At 44.9% G+C, this 16,762-nt stretch overlaps 1 protein-coding gene across 3 annotated transcripts in view; it reads left to right on the top strand.

Moving 5' to 3' along the window:
- Nucleotides 1-15,894, top strand: part of tbc1d17 (TBC1 domain family, member 17) — a 46,406-nt gene extending 30,512 nt beyond the window's left edge. For all 3 annotated transcript variants that reach the window (XM_043679538.2, XM_043679537.2, XM_043679540.2), the window contains exons 13-17: nt 461-560; nt 5,450-5,547; nt 6,185-6,301; nt 7,995-8,081; nt 10,062-15,894. In XM_043679538.2, the coding sequence (XP_043535473.1) occupies nt 461-560; nt 5,450-5,547; nt 6,185-6,301; nt 7,995-8,081; nt 10,062-10,280 (621 nt within the window). In that variant the 3' untranslated portion in view covers nt 10,281-15,894. The remainder of the gene's footprint in view (nt 1-460; nt 561-5,449; nt 5,548-6,184; nt 6,302-7,994; nt 8,082-10,061) is intronic.
- Nucleotides 15,895-16,762: the final 868 nt, after the last annotated feature.

Here is a 16,762-nt window from a genome sequence, read left to right as displayed (position 1 = left end):
CAATGCTCAATAAGCCATACGCATTTTGAAACACCCTGTAGTTATCCAGCAATATGTGATTCTCTCTACAGTAGTTGGGGATTAAGTACTCGTCCAATTTTATTTTTAGCAAAATATTGTGGATGTTGGAAATCTGAAATAAAATAGAACATGCTGGAGGTACTCCGCAACTCTGGTAGTATCTCTGCAAACAGAGAATTAATGTTTCCAATCGATGACTTTATCTCCAGTTCTGACAGAAAGTGATTGGTCTGAACCATTTACTCTATTCTCCTGTCCAGAGATGCTGCCGGACCGCCTGTGTGTTTCCACCATTTTGCATTTTAGATGTATCTCTGATAAGGGAAGATTCTAATTCTGAGCAAATGGTTTGAATTGTGGTTGTGATTATGGCTGTTTCGTTTCTGGCAGTGTTAATTCTATCAGTGTTAGCAGTCTTGTCTCTTATCTCTGTTCACAGCACCGCAACTTTGAGGAGAGCCAAGAGAGCATGAAAGAACAGTTAGAAAAGTTGGCCCTGCTGCTGAGAGTTCTGGATTCTGCACTTTGTGACTTTCTAGGTCAGTATCTGAGGAGTTGCGCATGGCACTGTGTGTTTTGTGATCATCAGTGAACATTCCCACCCTGACCTTTTATGACGGAGGGAAGGTCATTGGTAAAGCAACTTCCCTAATTCCCTAATTTTCTTAGCCAATTGGCATAGGAATAAGAAAATTAAGGAAGTAAACACGTGGCTAAGGGATTGGTGTGGGAAGGAGGGATTCCACTTCATTGGGCATTGGCATCAGTTTTGGAATCAGGGGGATCTGTACCGTTGGGACGGTCTCCACCTGAACCAATCAGGTACCAATGTTCTAGCGAAGAGGATAACTAGGGTGGTCAGTAGGACTTTAAACTTCTGAATTGGGGGGAAGAGAAAGTGAAAGTGACAAGGAGTATGGCGTTTAAATGGAAAGATAAGCAGCAGGATAGCATATGTGCAGCCGGATTTAAGCTTGAGCCAAACTGGTAATGCAGCAAAAAGGAAGGATAACTTAGGACATCTTATGACTTCCAATATCTCTAATGATAAGAAAGTTAGCATTAAGGCACTTTACCTGACTGCTCGTAGCATTCGTAACAAAGCAGATGACCTAAAAATTCTTGGAAGAGCAGGGTCGGATTAGAACAAGTCAACATGGATTTAGTAAGAGGAGGTCGTGCCTGACAAACCTGTTGGAATTGTGAATGATTATGATGTGGTAGGCATCGTGAATGATTATGATGTGGTAGGCATCACAGAGACATGGTTGCAGGGGGTTCAGGACTGGCAGTTAAACATCCAAGGATTTACAACTTATCGAAAAGACAGGGAGGTGGGCAGAGGGGGCAGACTTGCCTTGTTAGTTAACAATGAAATTAAATCTATGGCACTGAATGACATAGCGTCGGATGATGCGGAGTTTGTGTGGGTGGAATTGAGGAACCACAAAGGCAAAAAAACCAAAATGGGAGTTATGTACAGATCTCCTAACAGTGGTCAGGACCAGGGGCGCAACATGTACCGGGAAATAGAGAAGGCATGTCAGAAAGGCAAGGTCACAGTGATCATGGGAGACTTCAATATGCAGGTGGACTGGGTAAATAATGTTGCCAGTGGATCCAAAGAAAGGGAATTCATGGAATGCTTACAGGATGGCTTTTTGGAACAGCTTGTCATGGAGCCCACAAGGGAGCAGGCTATTCTGGACCTAGTGCTATGTAATGAACCAGACTTTATAAAAAAAATCTTGCAGTAAGGGAACACTTAGGAAGCAGCGATCATAATATGGTAGAGTTCAGTCTGCAGTTTGAAAGAGAGAAGGCAAAATCGGATGTAATGGTGTTACAGTTAAATAAAGGTAATTATGAGAGCATGAGAGAGGAACTGACGAAAATAGACTGGAAGCAGAGCCTAGCGGAGAAGACAGAGCAAAAATGGCAGGAGTTTGTGGGTATAATTGAGGACACAGTACAGAGGTTCATCCCCAAGAAAAGAAAGATTATCCGGGGAGGGATTAGACAGCCATGGCTGACAAAGGAAGTCAGGAAATGTATTAAAGAAAAAGAGAGATCCTATAAAGTGGCCAAGAGCACTGGGAAATCAGAAGTTTGGGAAGGCTACAAAAATAAACAGGATAACAAAGAGAGAAATAAGGAAGGAGAGGATCAAATATGAAGGTAGGCTAGCCAGTAATATTAGAAATGATAGTAAAAGTTTATTTCAATACATAAGAAACAAACGACAGGCAAAAGTAGACATTGGGCCACTTCAAACTGATGCTGGGAGCCTAGTGATGGGAGATAAGGAAATAGCTGGAGAACTTAATAAGTACTTTGCGTCAGTCTTCACAGTGGAAGACATGAGTAATATCCCAACAATTAAAGGGAGTCAGGGAGCTGAGTTGAGTATGGTTGCCATTACAAAAGAGAAAGTGCTAGAAAAGCTAAACGGTCTTAAAATTGATAAATCTCCTGGCCCTGATGGGCTACATCCTAGAGTTCTGAGGGAGGTGGCTGAGGAAATAGCGGAGGCGTTGGTTGAGATCTTTCAAAAGTCACTGGAGTCAGAGACAGTCCCGGATGATTGGAAGATCGCTGTTGTAACCCCCTTGTTCAAGAAAGGATCAAGACAAAAGATGGAAAATTATAGGCCAATTAGCCTAACCTTGGTTGTTGGTAAAATTCTAGAATCCATCATTAAGGATGAGGTTTCTAAATTCTTGGAAGAGCAGGGTCGGATTAGAACAAGTCAACATGGATTTAGTAAGAGGAGGTCGTGCCTGACAAACCTGTTGAAATTCTTTGAAGAGGTGACAAGTAGGTTAGACCAGGGAAACCCAGTGGATGTGGTCTATCTAGACTTCCAAAAGGCCTTTGATAAGGTGCCACACAGGAGGCTGCTGAGCAAGGTGAGGGACCATGGTGTTCGAGGTGAGCTACTGGTATGGATTGAGGACTGGCTGTCTGACATAAGGCAGAAAGTTGGGATAAAAGGTTCTTTTTCGGAATGGCAGCCGGTGACAAGCGGTGTCCCGCAGGGTTCAGTGTTGGGGCCGCAGCTGTTCACCTTATATATTAATGATCTGGATGAAGGGACTGGGGGCATTCTAGCGAAGTTTGCCGATGATACAAAGTTAGGTGGACAGGCAGGTAGTACTGAGGAAGTGGGGAGGCTGCAGAAGGATCTAGACGGTTTGGGAGAGTGGTCCAGGAAGTGGCTGATGGAATTCAATGTGAGCAAATGTGAGGTCTTGCACTTTGGAAAAAAGAATACAAGCATGGACAACTTTCTAAACGGTGAGAAAATTCGTAAAGCCAAAGTACAAAGGGATCTGGGATGCTCTTCGAGGATTCTCTAAAGGTAAACATGCAGGTTGAGTCCGTGATTAGGAAAGCGAATGCAATGTTGTCATTTATCTCAAGAGGGCTGGAATATAAAAGCACCGTTGTGCTACTGAGACTTTATAAAGCTCTGGTTAGGCCCCATTTGGCGTACTGTGTCCAGTTTTGGTCCCCACACCTCAGGAAGGACATACTGGCACTGGAGCGTGTCCAGCGGAGATTCACACGGATGATCCCTGGAATGGTAGGTCTAACATACGAGGAACGGCTGAGGATCCTGGGATTGTATTCATTGGAGTTTAGAAGATTAAGGGGAGATCTAATAGAAACTTACAAGATAATACATGGCTTGGAAAGGGTGGACGCTAGGAATTTGTTTCCATTAGGCGAGGAGACTAGGACCCGTGGACTCAGCCTTAGAATTAGAGGGGGTAAATTCAGAACAGAAATGCGGAGACATATCTTCAACCAGAGAGTGGTGGGCCTGTGGAATTCATTGCCGCAGAGTGCAGTGGAGGCCGGGATGCTAAATGTCTTCAAGGCAGAGATTGATAAATTCTTGATGTCACAAGGAATTAAGGGCTACTGGCAGAATGCGGGTAAGTGGAGTTGAAATGCCCATCAGCCATGATTGAATGGCGGAGTGGACTCGATGGGCCGAATGGCCTTACTTCCACTCCTATGTCTTGTGGTCTTAACTGAAGATGTTTTGGCCTAGGACTCTGGCCTCTCTATTTTTGCTCGCTGTCCATCTCTCTCACTTTCATGAGCAAATACTTGCGTGGATATATCTCTCTCTCTCACTCTCACTCTCATGCACACTCTCTTTGTCTCTCTCTCCCTCTCTCTCTGTGTCTCTCTCACACAAACATGGACAGACAGAGTAGCCTATGTGTACACAGACACTCTCTCAGAAGTGCGCATGTGAACACAGGAACACCATCCGTTTCATTACCATTTCCTGAATTTAACTTAAACAGAGTAGATAATTCTTCTGTCTGGCAGCTATTAATTGAACCCAGTTTGGACAACCTCCATCCAACTTAATGAGAGCAGAAATGCCGGAGCATTAGCAACTGGCACTGTTCCTGGGGCCTATCTCCCGCAGATCGTAAGATAAATGTTTCACTTCGCATCAGCTCCCAGGCTTCCAGCTATGTTCCAGAGACCTGCTTCTGTGCATCAGGGTATGGACTGAGACAGATTCAGGCTCCATGGTTAAGTGGCCTGCTGACACCCATTCATGGATAATATATGATGATTTGATTGAAATACTAGGAGAGCTGCCAGAACTCCTGGAACTAGTACCACCAGAGTAGCAGCAGAAACTCAAAAGCCTTCTTAAAATCCATTGGCCTGTAAGTAAGAACATCCATCCTTAAAGTCTGTCATCAAAAGAGTCTCCCTGGTATCTCACACAATTACTGTAGTTATTTCTGAGGCAATTATGACGAAGGTACCCAGTATTTGCAGTAGATTAGATTACTTACAGTGTGGAAATAGGCCCTTCGGCCCAACAAGTCCACACCGACCCTCCGAAGAGCTACCCATCCATTTACCCCTTCACCTAACACTACGTGCAATTTAGTATGGCCAATCCACCATAACCTGCACATTTTTTGGATTGTGGGAGGAAACCCACACAGATCTGGGGAAAATATGCAAACTCCACACACAGTTGCCTGAGGTGGGAATTGAACCTGGGTCTCTGGCGCTGTGAGGCAGCAGTGCTGACCACTGTGCCACTGTTATGCTTTGGTTCAGAGGGCTGCATTGCACCTGATGCCCTCCGTGCACTTTATTCCTAGTGCACTTTTTATAGTTAGTGGGCTGTCTTCGACACCCTTTTGTGTTCCTGCAGAGTTTAAGAGACAGTGAGGATTGAAGATGCTGGAGATCAGAGTCAGAAAGTGTGGTGCTGGAAAAGCGCAGCCAGTCAGTCCGAGGAACAGGGGAGTTGACGTTTTGAGCATAAGCTTTTCATCAGGAATGAGGTTGTTAGAAACGCCCTGACAAGTGGGGACTGTTTCTGCCTTTATTATGTAGCAATGTTCCTAATGAGTGTTTTCTCTCTCTCTCTCTCAAGATTCCAGAGAGTCAGGAAGCTTGTGTTTCTGCTTCCGCTGGCTCCTCATCTGGTTTAAGCGAGAGTTCTCATTCCCAGATATACTGCGGCTCTGGGAGGTGAGTGCTGTCTGCCTGCATCTCTTACGTTTATGAAGTGTGACTAGCTGTGTGGAAAATCATCACGTTGTACAGTTCTACTGTGATCAGCCTTCATCTTATTGAACAGCAGAGTCGGCTCAAGGGGCTGAATGGCCACCTTTTGCTCCGATTTTTATATGTTTCTGTCATGATTATATTCCTTTGAGGCTGTCTTTAAACGAGAGAAATATTCTAAAATATTAACAAGGTTGCATGTATATGAAGATCATTTTCAAAGACTGTCAAAGTTCTTCTGCTGTTTCCCACTGCCGGTTACACATGCCCCCCTGGAGCAAGGCTTCATGTAAACTATTACCATCAGTGGCATTTAATTAGGGAGAATAGTCATCATAATTTTGGAACAGATCACTGTTGGGTGCAACAGTGAAGAGGTGAGGGGTTTACAGTGAGCTACATCAGTGCCACAGGCCAAGGTGTGGTCTACCAGTTGCAGGAAGTTAGGTGGTGTGCACTGCAGTGCGGGAATGGTCTGTGCTGACCAAAACAAAGTGTGGCAGGGAGAGGGAGGCAGGGAGCAGCAATACTGTTCCCTCTGTGAACCCGTTTCTATATTTGTCTCATCTGATGAGTTCTGTTCCCTTGTTCTCGCCACCAGGTTCTGTGGACGGGCCAGCCGTGCCCAAATTTCCACCTGCTAGTCTGTTGTGCCATCCTGGACTCCGAGCGCGATGCCCTGATGAACCCCAACTACGGCTTCAATGAGATACTCAAGGTAAAAATAAATCAACCAGTAAGCTGTGAAATTACCTTCATCTAAAACTACATCTCAATTTGGTCTCCATCTGTTGAGCCAGTGAGTAGAGCGCTCTGTTATCACCCCTTCAGGCTTCTGTCATCAGAGTCGCTTTCCTGTATGTCCTAAGATGATTGTTGTTACTATCTCAAGCCCAGCAATATCAGGTCCAAGACTGTCCCACAATGGGAGGTCGAAGACCATGTTCAGTTTCAGTGTAAATAGTTAAAAGTTGCAGTGACTTCAGTTCATTGGTCCTTGATGGCTCTTTGCTGTGGGAGAGGTATATGTGTGTGTGGTGGTTTGTTTGTTTGTCGGTGTGTGTATAACAGGCAGTAGACATAAATGGATCTTTTTGTATGTTGGCAAGATGTAACAATTAATGTGCCATGGAGACCAGCGCTGGGACATCAAATGTCTGCATTTTATGTAACTGACTCGGATGAAAGGACAGAGCAATGGATGCCAAATTTGTTGACTTCACAAAGATAGGTGGGATCCGAAGTGTGAAGAGGACATAAGGATACTACAGATAGAGTCAGTGAGTCGGCAAAAATCCGGACAAATGATGTTTTGATGGAGGAAAATGTGAAATTGTCTCTCTGTTTTGGCACGTAGGAAGAGCAGAGAGCATATTATTTACATAAGTGTCTGATTGTAGAGTTTGGGATACAGGGATCCATGTGTCCTCTTCTACACAAATCAAAAAAGGTTAATCTGCAAGTACAGAAAGTAACTAGGAAAGTTAACAAACTGTTAATATGTCCTGAGTGCAACTGAATGCAAAAGAATGGAATTTGTTGTTCGGTTATCCATGTACTGGCAAGGCAGCATCTGAAGTACTTGCGCAATAACTGGCTATCTCATTTCAGAGAGGATGCAAGTGCATTGGAGGGAATTCAGAGAGGTTTTATCAGATTAATAATGGGACTGGGCAGGTTGTCTTACGAGAAAAGTTTGGGGGTCTTGAGAAGTTGGAAGTGGTTAGGATATTTCCTTTTAGTGGAGAATATAGAATTGGGTGTTACTGAGATCATCACTCAAACAGAGATGAGGTGAAAGTTTCTCTGAAAGTCATGAGTCTTTGGAATTGGTCCTGTAAAAGTGGAGGAAACAGACATTGAATATGTTGAAGGTAGAGGTAGGTCGATTCTTGTTAAGCAATGGGCTGAAATGTAATTGGAGTAAACATGAGGTTACAGTCCATTCAGCTGAATTCTTACTGAATGGCAGAGCAGGCTCAAAGGATTGTGGTCTACTCCAGCTTCTAATTTGTATGTTCAGTTGCTAACGCCATCCAATAGTACAGGTAATATTATTGGTTGACTTTTACCAGTGTGCTTCAGTCTGTCCATTGGCAGTCGGACAATTCGAAGTCGCATAACACCAGGTTATAGTCCCAATAAGTTTGTTTATTTGAAATCACAAGCTTTCAGAGCACTGCTGGTGTCGTGTGACTTCTGACTTTGTCCACCCCAGTCCAACACTGGCACCTCCATGTCATCGGCAGTCGGAGCGTTGGAAGATGCTGTTGCCTCATTGCCAGGTCTCTGCTACTGCCGCTTGTGTTCTGCGCAGTAGGCATGCGTCTCCTTTCACCTCGTGCCCTGTCCATTGGCCAACGTACGCACTCTGATTCGGAGATCTGAGCTCCTGTCTTGCTCTCTTGCAGCACATCAACGAGCTGACCATGAGGTTGAATGTGGAGGACGTGCTGTGCAAAGCCGAAGCCATCTACCTCCAGCTTGCAGCCTGTCCGGTGAGTCTGAACCCAACCCCTTCCCGCCGCCCCCCACCCAGCCCCATATCCCATGAGTCTGCGACCCCCCACCCCCTGTTTGGTGAGTCTGAACTTCCCTGCAGCAACCCCAGAGCTGCACTGCTGAGTGACCTGCCTTTGCTATGGGACAGTCACCTACAGATCAATCCTGAGCATCCAAGTGGCAGAGTGAAGCTCAATGTTTCCCAGTCTCCAGCAGGGGCCAGGACTGACAGAAAGGCTGTTTATTGTGCTGAACAAAATATAGAGGGGAGAGGATGCTAACCATGAGGGTCATTTTATTGCCCCAGTTTCTTGGTGCAGTTCTAAATCATTAAGATTTTTTTATTTTTAAATTTTCGGGATCACTGTCATAGAGTCATAGAGATGTACAGCATGGAAACGGACCCTTTGGTCCAACTCAACCTTGCCAACCAAATATCCTAAACTGACCTAATCCCGTTGCCAGCACTTGGCCCATATCCCTCTTAAGCCCTTCCCATTCATATACCCATCCAGATGCCTTTTAAATGTTGTAATTGTACCAGCCTCCACCACTTCTGCTAGCAGCTCATTCCATACATGTACCACCGTCTGTGTGAAAAACATTGCCGCTTAGGTCCCTTTTATATATTTCCCCTCTCACCTTAAACCTACGCCCTCTATTTTTGGACTGCCCTACCCTGGATGTAATTTTGCTCACCTGAGCTGGAAGGTTCATTTTCAGATGTTTCGTCACCATACTAGGTAACATCATCAGTGAGCTTCTGATGAAGCACTGGTGTTAATGACCCACTTTCTATTTATGTGTTCAAGTTTCCTTGGGTCGGTGATGTCATTTCCTGTAGTGATGTCTGTTCCTGTCACTTCCCTACCCTATGGAAAAGACATTGACTATTCACCCAGTCCTTGCCCCTCATGATTATTCTAAACTTCTGTGAGGTTTCAAGGCAGACATCTGTTGCCTGTGGCTGTTTGCCCTTGAGCTGAGAGGGTTACTGGGCTATTTCAGGTGGCCAGTAAGAGCCAATCACACTAGGATCTGGAGACTATGCTGGGTAAGGACAGTAGATTTCCCACCCCAAAACCGTTAGTGAACCAGATGGATTTTTACAACAATGGATATGGTCAATAGTGCTAAGGTTTACTGTAATTTCCACATTCTTTTGAGGAATAAATTAAAGTTTTGTTAACATCTGGTGGAATTTAAATGAATTATGATGGGATTTGAACCTATGATCCTCCGTACATTAAGTCTAGGTTTGAGCGTCGATTTTCCTGCTCCTCAGATGCTGCCTGACCTGCTATGCTTTTCAGCAACACACTCTCTATCCTGAATTATTAATCCAGTGACATTCCAATAATGCCACCAAACTAAATAGCTGAGCTAAGCACTGGAAACTGGGACAGAAACCTTTTTCAATAAAAGTTAAATTAATATGAGAAGATTTGGAAAATAAAGGATTTTAAATATTGAAATTGAAATTAAAAATCTCCTGTAAATTAACAGCAACCCCATTAACCTCAAAGTCACAGTATGTTTAAGGTGAGAGGGGAGCAATATAAAAGGGTCCAGAGAGGCAGTTTTTTCACACAAGGTGATTAGTGTCTGGAACAGGCTACCAGGGAGAGTGGTGAAAATGGGTACGATTTCATTATTTAAGAAACGTTTGAACCAATACATGGAAGGCGTGGGAATTGCAGGATGTGGACCAACTGCAGACAAGTGGGACTAGATTAAATTTTGAAAACTGAGCATAGGCAAGTTGGGCCAAAGGGCCAGTTTCCATGACGTAGACCTCCATGACTCTATCTTGGGTCTGCGCTCTGATGAGAAGAAATGGGTTTGGGCAGAAGTTGAAATAGAGAATAGGGTGCAGGTATGGAAAGGTATAATGGGGCACAGTTGTGAAATGCTCACACGTGATAGTCGTCCACAGACGTGGAGAGCTGATCATTGTGTTTCCTCTGTTCGAACAGCAGCTACAACAGAGTGTGCAACAAATCCTGGGCCTGGTGGAGGACACTACCCCCAGCGGCAGCACTAGCTCTGGCACCGGCAGCTCCCCGCAAGCCCTGTCCCCCAGCCAGACGCATGAGTCGGAGCTTACAGACAGCGCCTCTCACAGCCTGCCCGATAGCAGCATTGAGATTTTACACACAGAGGATGGTACCATTGAGTCGAGCCAAAGCCCATAAGTGATGGTGGCAGGGCTGCTTAATAGGAAAGTGTGGGGGGGTGTGTGCTGACCAAGATCTCAAACAAGGACATTTAAAACACTTTCACCAAAGCCTTGAGCAACAATGCGGCAGCAGCTTTGGAACTGAGACAAAATTCATCCATGTAATCCTGTAATTTCCTTTCTTCACTGACCAAACTTTAATCTGGATAGTTGTAACTGAGCACAGTGGTTGCTTCAGTTCCCAATTCCTGTTCAAATTCTTGGGGGGGGACGAAAAAGCTGAAAAATCCTTCGGGATTGGTTGCTGCTTTCGGTTTAGAATGAGTATTATTACATTGTAGAGTTCTGATTTTTGTTTTTGGACGAAGAAAACTTTTTTTGCTCTAAGAACTTAAATATGGAGCCCTTTCAAATTGGGAGGGAGGTTGGTTATTTCTGGCAAGGGAGACAGTAAATGAGATGTGGAGCAACTCCTGCTATCATCCCCTCTGGCCTTGTTTGTCATCTGGACAAAGTCAAATCCTTCTCTTTTTCGTCAAAGGTGTGATTACCATTAATGTTAAGGAAAGGATTCAATTGCAGCTCGATGGTGGGCCAAGCAGCAATGTTCAGCCCGTACCCACTGAAGATCTAACAGTGCAATCCTGAATTTCAGTTGACTGGGCTCCCAATGCCTTGGGGCTTCAGCCGTAGTGTTAGTATTTATGTTTGCCTGATTCACCAAAGCCTTTAGTCAGTCAGCACTCTCTCCCGTACTTCCTGTGCAGCCAAACTCCTTCAGTTTGGTGCTTGTCTTTATTCGGTGGGTACTAAGTCACCATCAATCGAACCGAATGCGTCCAAACCTAGGTGAGTGACTCAACTGTCCGTCTGGATGCGGTAATCCATCCGTCAGTGATTCTCGGCTGGTGAGGGATCCCCTTGAGCTGGTGATCGGAAAGCCGTTGTGTGACGTCAAGTGGCGTTTTCCTGAGCAGCAGACCTTCTGCAGTCACAACAGCTGACATTAATTTTCATCAGTCTGCCATGAGGGCAGTAGTGCAGTAGGATCACTCCTGTACAAATCCCCATAATCTCATTTCCTTTAAAAGACTGTGTGCTTGACTTGATGGATTTGAGTCCAATGGCCATGCCAAGTATAAAGCAAATGGACTAAGACTATCACTGCTAAGGAAATTCATGATTTTCCTTTTATTCTATTGAATGGAAGCACTTGCCAACCCTCGCACAATTGTATTTCTTTATTCTCTGGAGAGGCATAAGCACGTGAGGAATGGGTTGCAGATCTGTAAGACTGTGCGACAAATGGTAGCTCCCTTGCACTGTGTGGGACGTTTGAATTTATTCTGTGTAACCACAACTGCGTCCTTCAGAGCTGCGGAGGAAATAGAAACGTGCAGACTTTCAGCTGGTCAGCATTAACCACACCAGCACGTTTTCCATTGGTTGGGGGGAGTGGGTGTGGGGGTAGAAATAGATGTTTGTAGAGGAGGGGGGAATGATAGCTAAGGGGAGAGAGGGGAAGGACACACAGTTTTGTGCCTGCAGTGTGTGAAGAGTCAGCGCTGCTGGTGAAGAGCTGGTTAATCCCAGACTTTGTCATCCATTCAGTGGTCTAAGCAACTCGTGAAATAAGAGCCTTATCTTGAGTCACAGCTACCCCAACCCTGCGCTCTCCCTGCTCACGGGCCGGCAAGTCTGTTTCAATCTCCCACGTTCCACTTGGAGATATAAAGGATTCTTGCCATCCGTGTGCCAAAGTGGTCACACACAGTTTGTCGGCATGGCTCAATTGCCAAAGCTTTTCATTCTTGATTCTGACCCCCCCCCCCCCCGGCAACCTCCTTCCCTCCTCCCCCACCAAGGCTGACATTCCAGGGTTGTACTGAGAGAGAACACCATTCTGCCAGAGGTGCCCACTTTCTTTCTGACTGTGGGATTAGGCCGAGGCACCACTGGTCCATTCTGATGCATTGCGCATGTTCCCCAGTGACACTCGTTTAACAGTAAGGGAGTTTCTCAAACGTCATAACCAGCATTTGTGCCTCAAGCTAACGGCAGGCAATGCAGATTAACCAGTTATCCACCTGATGACTCTTGCTAATGTACAAAATGTCTGCATATTAATTTGTGTTAGGCTCCACTTCAAAGTAATCAAGTGCTTTGAGATATTTTCAGTAAAATATATATATTAGGTTCCTTTTTCTAGGAAAATATTTTCAGTGAAGCTGGTAGGTTTGAAGTTGAATCCTTAACACCCTCCAAATTGCTTTTGCAAAGGGGACGAACCAAGTTAGTTATACCCAAGGTTCATTTTGTGCCTGTACTTTTAATAGTATGTGACTTTAATCTGTCTGAAAATTGGTCAGAGGATCTTCTTTAGTAGACATTAGTTTTATGTTTAAGAAGTATTTATAAATCAATTTAATCAGAAAATCTGTGTGTTACAAATTGATTTTCCGTCTTGCCATTCAGTTGTAATGGTGAAATGTTAGCTTACAAATTATGCTTGGGTTGGGCAGGGATATGAAGTGTTATGTCTGCCCTCCCCCATCCTTCGGCAGGTTGATGTTCTTTGACCCAGCTCGCTTTCTTAAAAAAAACACACACACATTCCAGGCCATTCACTTGTCTTGCTGCTGTGCCTGCCCCCAGCACAGACAGCTCCCACATTTTTGTAAAGATATTCAATAGATTACCTCCATCTTGCACAGTTCTTCAATAGGACCCAAAGTGTATTCTTTGGAGGTGGTGTGTTGCATTGGGGTGTGCAAAGTCAGAGGTCACACAACACCAGGTTACAGTTCAATAGGTTTATTTGAAATCAAAAGCTTTCAGAGTGCTATTCCTTCATACCTGATGCTCTGAAAGCTTGTGATTTCAACTGAAAACCTGTAGGACTATAACCTGGTGTCATATGACTTCTGACTTTGTCCACCACTGTCCCACACCGGCACCTCCACGTCATTGGCAGTCGGAGCTTTGAAAGATGCTGTAACCTCACTGCCAGGTCTCTGCTACCGCCGCTTGGACAGTAGAGAAGGGAGGTTTACTCTGTATTTAGCCCATGTTGTACCGACCTGAGGAGTATCCAATACTGGGATAGGGTGCCTCAAGGAGAAGGTTCAGAGATGTTGCTGTGACCAACAAACCAACAGTTTAAACAAATATCGATGGTAATCAGTTATATTTTTGTTGCATCTGACAGCCTGACTTTGACTCCAGCCCTGTAAACTCTGCTTATCATTGGTGGGGGTAGTCCTGTGTGCTGACATCCATGCCACACCCACAAACATCATCCAAAGATCACCAGGCTGTTGCTATCTCTCGGGGATGGGGGGGAATCTGAAGCTGTCACACACTGTTGAGGCCTTCAGCAAGCTGAATTCTGTAACCTGCTGCACACAATGTTGTTTAACCAGGCTCAGGTTAGCAAAGGGTTAATTCCAGGCTCTCTTTCACTTGTGTACCCAAGCAGCATGATGTTGGACGGAAAGCTGAGCAGTTGTGCAAATGATCAAAGCGAGATTTTTGAGATGCTCTGTGGCAAGTAAAGCCAATTATACAATATAAATATATCTTTGCTCGCTCCACCATACTGTTAATAGCCACTCCCCTGGTATGATTGACAGTAAACCACATGCTGTCTTTTAAATACTGAACTATCATTCCCTACAGCCTCGTGATTTTTCAATTATATCATGGCTGCTCCAAAGACAAGGTACGTCTGAAGCCGTTTTTGCCTTTAAGCAGATATGGTCTTTGTTCAGCGAGTGGGCATCACAAACTGTTAGAAAGTAGGAGCAGGAGGAGGCCATTCAGCCCCTCAACTGTTTCAGCTTCCAATCAATACGTGTCTCTATTCCATAACCCTCAACTTACGCTCAACCAAAATATGTTGACCCGTTTCCCTTATGAAATGTTCGATTGAACCCTCCTCCTCCCCACCCAATCATTTTGCGGGGAGAAAGATAAGATTTCCACAAGTTTTTAAATGGAGATGTGTTTCCTGATTGTTGTAGCGAAGATCACAAGTTTGAAGGTCTCTCTCATTAGAATGCGGCAGTTTGAATCGTGTGCTGGAAAGCACAGGCTCATACCCCGCAGAAGATGGTATTCAGTTCATACCTGGACTGCCTATTTGAAAAAGCTTTCCAATGGCTCCCCATCATAGCTATTTCCAGCAGGAGAAATGACAGAAAAGGAGTTAAGAGTGTTTGCAGTGGCTGTGTGATATTAATGATATTAATTCCAGGATATGAAGCAAACAATACAAAGTACCTCCCAGCAGCTCCGAGTGCTGTCACCTAAACACTCCCTGGCTTGATCAAAGACATTTTGCTTTGCATTATGTTTGTTAATAAGCTGCTCAATATTCATGAGCATACAAATCTTCATTATGGAGCAGACCGCAGCCGCCACACGAGGAGCTTGCTCACGCAGTGCTCCCACATGGAGCTTGTTTTGTTCAGAGTGGGATTCTTGCTCCTTGCAAGGACGCGGCTCTGTTTGTCACATTAAGCAGGATTCACCAATCGGGAAGTTCCTGCATTGTCCATGTGGGCAGCAGAGTAGTAAGAGGCGAGGAATGTCCTTTGACATTAATGAAGTGTGTGGCGGCACTGATTGAAACAACGGACAGTGCAATGTAAGCGCCATCCCAATACAGTTTTATCTTTCCTGAACGACATCTTTTTGTGGGCTGAGCTGTGATGGAATGAGGGTGAGGGTGCCAGCGTTCAATCGCAGTACGTGTTGCCAATGCCAGTTTGGCTGCCAGCTGCCTGCACATGCCTAGATGGCAGCAGTTGCACGAGACCTCTGTGCTAAAGCCTTCTAGCCCACCCTCCCTTGCCTCACTGTTAGCCACATCCCTCACTGTACAGCTCACTCCACATCTAGAGCAATGGGTGAGTGAGGCGTTGGCGGATGCAGACAGGGCTCTTTTCCGAGTGTGCCTCTGGGTCAATGCATCTGTAATTCATTTCAGGGGCACCTCTTGCATGGGTGCTTTAGCACCACTGCGGTGCAAATTGAATAAACTGCATACCAACACACCAATTCCACTTCTGAGTTCAAGCCAGCTGAAAAGATGAATTCCCGCACAGGACCGATCGCTGCCCACCACTAGTGGTGATGTTGGCAATAAACACAGCACTCTTTCATTCACCCAGTGCAGAATCTTCCCATTAGAATTCATCCCTTTCTACAGCAACAATATAAACTGAGGGAAAAGAAAATACATTAACTTCAGCTCCTCCCAACATGTCTGATGCCTCCTCCACTGGGAGGACATGTCCAGGCAATATTGAGAGACTCCTGTAAGTTAGGCTACCCTGGTAGAGCTGGTGTATACCTGCAGGTTGTCAATGATTGACTAACTGGTATCATTTTGTTCTCCACCCCTCCCTGACACAGTGCACACAGTGGCTAGGGGCCAGTGGGGGTTACAGTCCAACATGCGCAGTATCTGATCAGTATTCGGTTCTATGAAGCAAGGTCTGCTGTAGACAAGTGTTTTATACTGGCTGGTACTGTGCTGCAAGGTTCACTTCTGTCTTGAAACTTCTTGTGTGATTCTAAGATGTGCAACTGTAATTTGCTGTATTAAAATACTGACCCAATCACTACCACAGGTGGATGCTGTGTTTTTTCTGTCCCTGTCTCTATGTTGTATCTTTTGCAAAGCCCATGGCTGTCACTCTCCTTAGAGGAACCGTCAATGACACAATTTTTCCAACGTCAGAAATTGGTGTTTGCAATTGAGATGCACTCCGGATTCCCACCCTACCTCACTGATCCCTTCTGTTGGAAACACAGCCGTTCCCTCAGGTCCCTACAATTCCCTAAACTGCATGGTGACCACGGCCTGACACATCTAATCCACGAATCTCTCAACCTTATGAATGGGCTACAGTGTACCCAGCTGGGATGCAAGTCATAAAGCCCTGAGCTTGAGTTGCTCTATTTGGGGACATCTCTTGCACATCGTGATCCAGTGCGGAAGATGTAAATCACAACCTGAGCTCCCCAATCTGAGCTAAATAGAATATGAACCCTTGCTTTTATTTCACCCTTCATTCGACTTAAGTACAGACCAGAAAATTCTTATTATTTATGTTTGACAAATAACCAGAACCCATTATCTAAGGAAGGTATCAAGTTTTTTTAAATTCTAAAAATATTAATTGTCTCTTATTTTAAGTTTTATTTATGCTCTTACCTTAAATCAATATTCTGTCACTAGAGAAATCCCTACCAATTCCTGATATGCTGTTGTGTAATGTCACAATTTAACTTTGTTAGAGGAGCTCCAATGATGGACCCTGTGCTTCTGGGACCTCTCCACTCCCATTCCCCTCACTCCTGAGTCCCACACAGCTCCACCACTGGTCTTTTTTTCTGGGACCTTGCTGCCACTGCTCCTGGGTCCCACCATCAGTGCACAGTAAGTTTCAGATGTTAGTAAGGATCTCCATAGCAACCCAGTACTGATGG

This window comes from Chiloscyllium plagiosum, unplaced genomic scaffold (assembly GCF_037043375.1).
Source record: "Chiloscyllium plagiosum isolate Xiang-an unplaced genomic scaffold, Cpla_swu_hap1 HiC_scaffold_33, whole genome shotgun sequence".
Classification (NCBI taxonomy): domain Eukaryota; kingdom Metazoa; phylum Chordata; class Chondrichthyes; order Orectolobiformes; family Hemiscylliidae; genus Chiloscyllium; species Chiloscyllium plagiosum.
Note: the sequence above shows the minus strand (reverse complement) of the source record. Positions and strands in the feature narration are given on the sequence as shown.